This window comes from Echinococcus granulosus (assembly GCF_000524195.1).
Source record: "Echinococcus granulosus chromosome Unknown EG_S00026, whole genome shotgun sequence".
Taxonomy (NCBI): Eukaryota; Metazoa; Platyhelminthes; class Cestoda; order Cyclophyllidea; family Taeniidae; genus Echinococcus; species Echinococcus granulosus.
This window is the reverse complement of record NW_020170406.1, coordinates 458,695-466,673: the sequence shown is the minus strand read 5'-3', so window position 1 is coordinate 466,673 and position 7,979 is coordinate 458,695. Positions and strand designations below refer to the sequence as shown.

Sequence of the window (7,979 nt, the reverse complement as noted above, 5' to 3'; positions counted from 1 at the left end):
CAGTATAAAACTCAAATGCGCATAAGAAGAACTTCTTCGTAAAGAGTTATGGGTAACCAACCAATGGGAAGAACGTCCTATTCTTTAAAGATAGCGCACGACCCCATATCGCATATCGGAAAAATTAGTTCTTAGAAAACCTCGTACCGCATGGCAGGAGCGGTAGAAAGAAAAAAACTCCCCTGTCCGGATTCTCCGTATAGTTTGGTTGCCTTTTTCTTATAATAAAGTCAAATTACTTAGCACGTCTAAAAAGTACCATCAAAGATACCACTGAACTCGGCGGAAAGGGTTAAATACTCCACCCAGTGCATTACAGTCTGACTGGAATCCGTCCAGTAGGGTGAAGTATTTTGCAAAGATAAATTACAGGAAGTTGTGTGACAATTATCACCCACACCATCGTAACGAAAACAGATAAAACCTAATTACTTTTAACAACACAATTAAGTGAATATTTTAAGATTTTGTTACGGTCCATAGCCATCAATATTATGGGTAGTACAACAATGGTAATAAGTAAATACTATCAACAAATCACGAGTGTTTCATATACTTTCGATTAAATCCAACACTCGTGTAGTGCATCAAGTGTCAAAGAAAGAATAATTCTTTACCTGATTTTGTCTCCGCATTTATGAGTAACACTGAGGCTTTAATTCAAGCATAAAAGATAAAACCCCTACCATTCTTGTCAACCCAGCCATCACTTAAAGAGAATCCGAGATTACATTCTTTTTAAATGCGTTTGAAATCAAAAGACAAGTATGGGCATCTATTTTGAGTACGTTATCTATAAAAGTGTAAAAAAGGGATTACTGAAGATCAGATCGATCACATTTGGGTAACAAATCCAAGCTATCGTGGAAGAAAATTGTGGTAAATAAACGAGAAAGGCCGCAGATTAGTTCAATGTCTCACAGATATTACGAAATCAGATGCGATTCCTGTCCGATCAGACATGCGATTTCCAAAAAGCAGCTTATGGGGCTCGAAACTGTACTAGTCTTCCGATCACCCCATTATCCCAAACACAGAGATCAAGCTTTTCAATTTTAAATTTTACACAGCTCTCGTATTATGGGCGCCTTTAGAAGAACCGCCAGTCAGTATTCAAAATATAAAGGATTCGTTCATATCTAGTATTAAAAGCGGTACCTAAGGCGTGAATAAAGACCATCTAGAAAATGCATATAGCCACTAAAAAACGAAGACAATAAAAAAGAAGAAAAAATACATTAGCTACTTATGTAAACACTCGCATCGCAAATTTCGACTAGGCTTTAGTAATCCAATTGATATCGCATACTACCGATCGCGGAAAATGCCTTCATTGTATATTTAAGTAATACAACAAATTAATTGAAAATACCAGTAGAAAACTGGTACCGTAGTCCCTATAGTGCTATCATTTCATCTGTCAAAACAACTTAGAGGGTAACTGGGTCATTTCCAGTGGCTGGTCTGTCACGCCCCACGGAGTTGCAATGAGTAACCTCTTTATGATCTCACTAAAAGTACCCTTTTTTATCTGAAAGAAGACGCTTTACAGTCAAATTTCAGCAAATCGTTTTCACACTTTCTTTTCATCCCAGATTCACTTTTTACCATCAATCGTAACGCTTCTAAGGTAGTTTGGGAGTACGGCTAAACGCTATACTGTCCATGTCAGCAGATAGAAACCCGATTTCTCAATTGTCCATTTTCGAAAGCCCATTTAGCCATCAAATGTGACTGATTGCAGACTCTTTTGAAGTAAAAAACCTTATGTGGGTGAGTTTTGCAAAAATGCCTTAAAATCGACCGAAAACGCATGGTTTATGGAAGGCTGTTGAAGCGTATCCACAAAATGAACATGTGACTAAGCAGTGTGAAATTTCCTTAGTATAGGCCAGTTAATCCCATAATTGTTTTAGTATAAAATATTAATAATCGACCTGGAGACGGTAAAATTGTCTTTGTGCAATTTTCCTATACATTTTATTTTCACTTTACTCTTTACGAGTACCCAAAAGTTGGCTCAACTAAATTCAGTGACCAACTTATTTTCCGTTTAGATACCACTGTCAAGATACCATTTACCTTTTTATCTTGGGCAGAAAAATTGTGTGAATGAACTTTAAATAGGTTTTACTAACAACGCACAAGAAAGAAGTTTACCAACAAAGCAGTGGGTACAAACAACCAACAGACATTGGGGAGGAACTCCAAATGATAGGAAAGTACTAGTTCTGCGGTGTTTTAGTACAAAATACATTTGGAAGGTAAACAAGTGCATGACCTCCAAATAGGGTGCATTTAAGCAAATTTATTGTAAACACGTGCAAGGATGTTGTTCATTACATATTTGCAATAAATTTGCTACAAGAAGTTCTTAGTTTTGCTGCTAAATACACAGGAGAAAAATTTAAGGGATTGTCGATGGCCATTAACAATAATAGAGCATAGAATGTTCCCACATTAGCACGATTACTCATTATCTGTCAGATGAACAATTAACCCATCACAAACTGTGCTATTCAATGCGACTATCAAGAAGGTTCAAGTTGAATAATTAATTTTACCCAACTGCGGAAGTAGTGCTATTCATTTAAGAGCTGCTTTTACGCAAGAAGAAAGGCGAACGTCAGTATGGCTCTTATAATCCTAACAGACGAACTTCTAATCGTGCTGTAAAGTATGCCTTCTACAAAAGTGATAAATACCTTCAGAAGTCAACCATTAATGAATTAATGTGTGAAGTTTCACAACTATTAACTAATTTATAGAGAAAATAAGGTTTTTATAAATTTCTGCCCGTAGAAGGGTCCATTTTAAACAATGCGTGGTTCGGTTGATAAAAAATATCCATGCAAGATACGCTGTAAATGTCTCAACTTTTGGTTGCTCAAAAAAGGGCATGGCTTTATAAAACCACGATCAATCACCTTCTGTCTGTGGAACCCGAGGCTCTCTTAAAGCCCCTGTCTGGGCAGTGCTTCCCACGGCAAAAGATCCATCAACAGGTTGCTTTTTTGGCTGCTCTCCTTCCACTTTTTCTTCCTTCTTTTCGACTTCTGATTTCACCTCCTCGGGGGGTCGTTTTTCCGCCTCAGTTTGTCGCAAAATCACCGTCGGCGAAAGATGAATCGTGCGAGTCCCATCCACAGGCACCTGGAGGTGTTGCTGGCGGCGGTGAGACGGGGTGGAGGATGGGGTGGTGGAGAAACGAGCATTCTCGCCATTAGCTGGTGGCGGTGGTGAAGGCGAAGGCACAGGACTTTCGAGGAGATGCTGAAGTAGGCTTGTGGGACTCTCGGTGGGTGGTGTTGTGGTAGTACTACGTAGGTCCACAGGGTGCGCCCCCGGAGGTAACTGGTCTGCTATAGCTGCCTCCGCCGAAGCACGGAGATTTTCCGAACTTAACTGGCCGTTTCTTTTAGGGAAAGAGAATGATTCAAGATATCGACTAGTCCAGAAAGAGAGCCCTTTATTTGGCCAATAATTTGTGGTAAGGCCCCACATGTAACTATGAGATCAAAATGTCGAAGGTGTTAGATTAGTGTCAAAGAATTTTACATAGAACTAGGAAGCCACCTGTTAGCTAAATTACTTCTTGTTGAGATTAAGAAAAAGCCATCCAAGTTTTGGCTTTCCAATGGAGAAAGCTATAAGAGTAGCTCACAAAAACGACCAATTTTGCTACATCACTTAGTTTGTGATTATCTATTCAATTTTTCCAAGCAATAGAGAAACATTTTTGAAACGGTTTTGCCTTCTATTGCGAGATCACAGTAAAAAAAGGCAAGCTTTGAAGTCGTAGATGCTTTAATTTTTCAAAAAAAACATTCGAAGGCACCAACTCAGACATTAGAAGCTTTAGCACGCCAATAAACGTCGGAACTAGATTATGCTTCTATAAATATCAGTTTCAGCCCAAACCTATTCGCTTTCGTCTCAGCTCCATTTCGATATTAAAATCACCTGTCAGACAGATGTTCTGAGCCCCATTAAAGGTTGTTTATCACTTCCAGTTACGTTAAAGTGACTAATATTATTTGACAACATCGTTGAAGTACTTTGAGAATATGATAATTTAAGGAGTTACAAACAACCAAAACGCGCCTGCTTGGTGGAAGAAAATGGGAGTGAACAGAGGGGAGTGAGAGGCACTGATTTAACTCAAGGTCCAACGGATCATTGCAATCGTCATATAAGAAATCAAGATGTTAATTTAAGCTCCGTAAAGAAAATTCAGCAACGCTGGGAATTTTATTTTGTTATAAGAACAAAATAACTTGAAATTGTAATGAACTGTTGCATGAAATTCCGATTCTGAAAGGTGTTGACAATAAGTGTTTCAGCTTTTACAAACAAGACTCCCGCGGAGTCAAGACTTCCGACAGATTTTTAATTTGCATTGCTCAATTAATTAAGAAGTGGGTTTGAAAAAGTCCCATTCTCACACCTAAACGCACTTTAGCTTAAATCTGCATAGAATAGTCTGTATTCTACTTAGAGAAGCTCATAGGCCCAGTTAGTATCTTTTATATACGGCACTGCCTATGGCACAGAAAGTGTGAGCAGTCCAGGAGAAATGCGTCTGCGTCTCGTCGTAATTTCGCGGGTCTGGATCGCGTTGAAAGTGGGCGTGATTCCTGTGCTGCTGCAACTTCCAACAATGATGGAGCAGAGGCATCATAAATTAAGCCCTCAGAATTCATTAAAATCGCAAGAGTAAAGAACGAGAATTGAATGCAGACACATAATTATAGCTGCTTATAATCATTAGCTCGAAAATTAATCCAAACTTATTGACAAAAATGAGAAGTACTTAAACTAAGTGATTTACAGGACTTGATATTGGTGATCTACCTACGTAAATCGAACAAAAACAAATTTCTAAAGCTGCAAAAGTGTTTCAAAAATAATTCATTCTAACGCGTTTATTAGAAATCGTAGTTTTGGGGGGAGCTTAATGAGGCGAATCACTAGCAGATGGATAAACGGCCGAATTATGATACCTTTGAGATGGTTGGACAGCGAGTTCTACCCGACACTCAAAATTTATTTCAAAAAAAATTTGAAGGCACAGAATGTCTTTCTATCATGAATATCGACCCTTCTGTCTAATTTTAAATTGCTAAATGCTTTTTGTGCAATAGAAATCAAAGAGGACACAATAGGCTGCAAAACTTGGGGGACATTAAAAGGGCTCTAAAATCAAAACAATATCTTTGGTGCAATAAAACTGTTCCATCAAAAAAGGCGCATTATTTTTATTTTTGACGACAAGAATTGTACTGGCGGAAAACTTGGAAAGAACGTATATATTCTCTTTTGTTAATATCAATTATTTAACCTATTTCTGTGATGCTTCTTGGAAGAAGACACTCCATTCTTATCCCGGAGCACAATGATATAAGCACTAATTTCCTCCACTCAACAAATGGCTACAGTGGTAATGAGACCCATCTGCCGACATGATGGCAAAACATTACTGTCTTATGAGCGTCTTTGATTTTGGTGGATTAATTTCCAGGTGAAAAGGTTTGAGGTATAACGAGCACGCTTAGCTGAATTACAATGTTGTTTGTCTGTGTTGAAATAAATTTAAAAAGAAAATTTGGGGTAAATTGGCAAAAACTATTCAACTATTCTCTTTGTAATTTAAATTATCCTTTTTAAAAATGCACAGTGTGCCACTATCATGGATTTTTACAAGTTCCGAGGCCGATTACCTCCAAAAAGGTTCAAGAACCGCATTAAAATATCAGCCCATCTTTCCCGATTACCTAAATCCGAAATGCGAATTCCATAGCCACATCTGAAGAAATTTCGAAAAAAATTCACTCAAGAAGTATTACAATAATTAAAGTGTTATCTTTAAAAGGCAAATTTATCCCAAGGGCGAGAATTTGCCCGAGACAAAATGGCTTTCTTATTTCATCCAGCTCCTGGTGAACCACTTTACTAGTAACAGTGGCTTCCTTCAATTTTCAAGCCTAACGCCAGTCCGTTTACTGCCACAGATTTTGGAGAGGGTGTGAATTTAATTGCAGCGGAAGTAATTATTCTTTGTTTGAATTGGATCAAACCAGACTGGAGGAAGAAAACCAAAAAAAGACAGTGGTAGTGATGATGACGGTGTCCGCAGACTTACAAGACGTTGACGTCGTAGGCGTCTTCGCTTTTCCGGCGGACGCAGGGTGAACTAGAGCGACTGTAAGGAGGCAAAATGTTAAAAACAGTAAAAAAAAACGAGAGAATCTGCTTTTAGCTTCGCGCAGTTAAACCAGTTTGTGAAAACAGGTTCACTTTCCCACATCTGTGACAAGAAAAATGCAACTATTTCAATAGATCATGCTTATTTTCCAGAGTTTATTGTGAGTGAGAAAAAAGGATTTTGTTAGATTTTCGGAAAAATGTTGAGTAGAGTTACTACCTATTCTGGCATTTAAAGAAGTTTCAATAAACTTCAAGATCTTATCAATGCGCCCCTCATGGCAAGTTTTTCGGTATTTTTTCCAAGGAAAGTAGTTGAATCGGTCTCCTGATCATAAATGTCAACAGCCTCTAGTTCCTATTTTGCACAAGTTTTACGATTTTTAGCTGGATAAATTCGAATGAGACCATGAGAGAATCACTTACCTTAAGGCGAGAGATGGTTTCTCAGCACTCGGACTTGAAGCGTCCAAGTGAAGACTGGCTCCAACTGGACTGAAGCGTCGGCTTTGGTCAAAACTAGTAAGAACAAAAATCCACTTGGCATGCAGAAATTCCCCACTCTCATAAAAATTCAATCCAATCCATATTAATAAACAAAATCCGCATAGGTTAGTGAGAATTTCAAAGAAAATGGAATAGAAGAATTGATTCGGTGCCAGGAATAATTCATTCGGAGAAACGTCATCGCAATTTTCAGGCTTAGTATTTTCGTAAGTAATTATTCTACCTGCTTCCAGGTATGCGTTGGCTGAAAGAAAAAATCTAACACTCACCTGATAATTTTGGTGTCCACTTCATAGTCAGATTCACAGGAACACCAGTGTCCCATTTGGTCCCGAAAACTTAATTTAAGAGAAAAGATAAGAATATTGTTACACAAGTTATACCCATGTTTTAAACAGCCTTGTGTAAAATTCGGTAGAGATAGTGAGCAAAAGCTTGAAAGATACTATTCCTAGTGAAAGCATACGCCAAATTATTTAGTAACAAAATGAGGTCCAACTTTTAGTTTATTAACCAAGTAAAGTCGCATTTAAAGTCTGTTAGCGTAAAATATTGAAGGGACATCATTAAAAACAGCGTAATGCGCAGTTTTTAGTTGTACCTCAGGTTACAGGACTGTCGACTGGGAACTTTGGTATTTTCGTGTCTCAAGTAAACAAAAGTTCCACTTTTATTCCGCACCCTCGGGGCTAATTTTTAACAAGTATTATTTCATATACACAGCCAGAAAAACTACGTTAAAGCATTATTAACTTCAAACCTTCGTGGGCTGCCAAGGATTTTTATACAAGGTGAATAGAAAAGGAAAAAAACTGCAAGCTGTTTCATAAGATTAACGTTTATCAACTCCTTAAGATTGCACCAAGATGTTATTGTATCATATGACCAAAAACTTGCGTAGATTTTTAGTACGGCCAGCAGAAATGATTTCTTGTACCTTGCAGAAACTTGTAAAATGTATGCTAACTTCCATATTTATTATAGAACAGAGACAAACACCTTCGTTGCTCTCTCTATCATCTTCTGCTTAACCCGAACTCATATTCATTTCATAGTGTCGGTTGGACAAGGCTGCTAGATGCCATTTCATTCAGCCGAGGGGTTCTGGAAGCCTTCCCAAACATTCCCACAGCATTTTAAAAGCGTGGTGAAAGGGTGCACTACTTAGAAATGGTTTTAACGAATCCGCTGCTTCAGGTGATATATCGCTTGAAGGTGAATGCTGCACCATGCTCAGAAAGACTACGCATTCTCAAAAACAACTACTG

The 7,979-nt window shown here is 38.1% G+C and overlaps 1 protein-coding gene across 1 annotated transcript; it reads right to left on the bottom strand. All coding sequences in view use genetic code 11, as the record gives it.

Moving 5' to 3' along the window:
* Positions 1–2,919: 2,919 nt before the first annotated feature.
* Positions 2,920–7,036, bottom strand: EGR_04293 (unc-13 (munc13); the record flags this gene model as incomplete). The annotated part of the gene is made up of 4 exons (XM_024493542.1): positions 2,920–3,415; positions 6,143–6,202; positions 6,631–6,723; positions 6,981–7,036. The coding sequence occupies 4 exons, from the start codon at positions 7,034–7,036 to the stop codon at positions 2,920–2,922; spliced, it is 705 nt and encodes a 234-aa protein (XP_024352050.1).
* Between the last annotated feature and the right edge of the window lie 943 nt (positions 7,037–7,979).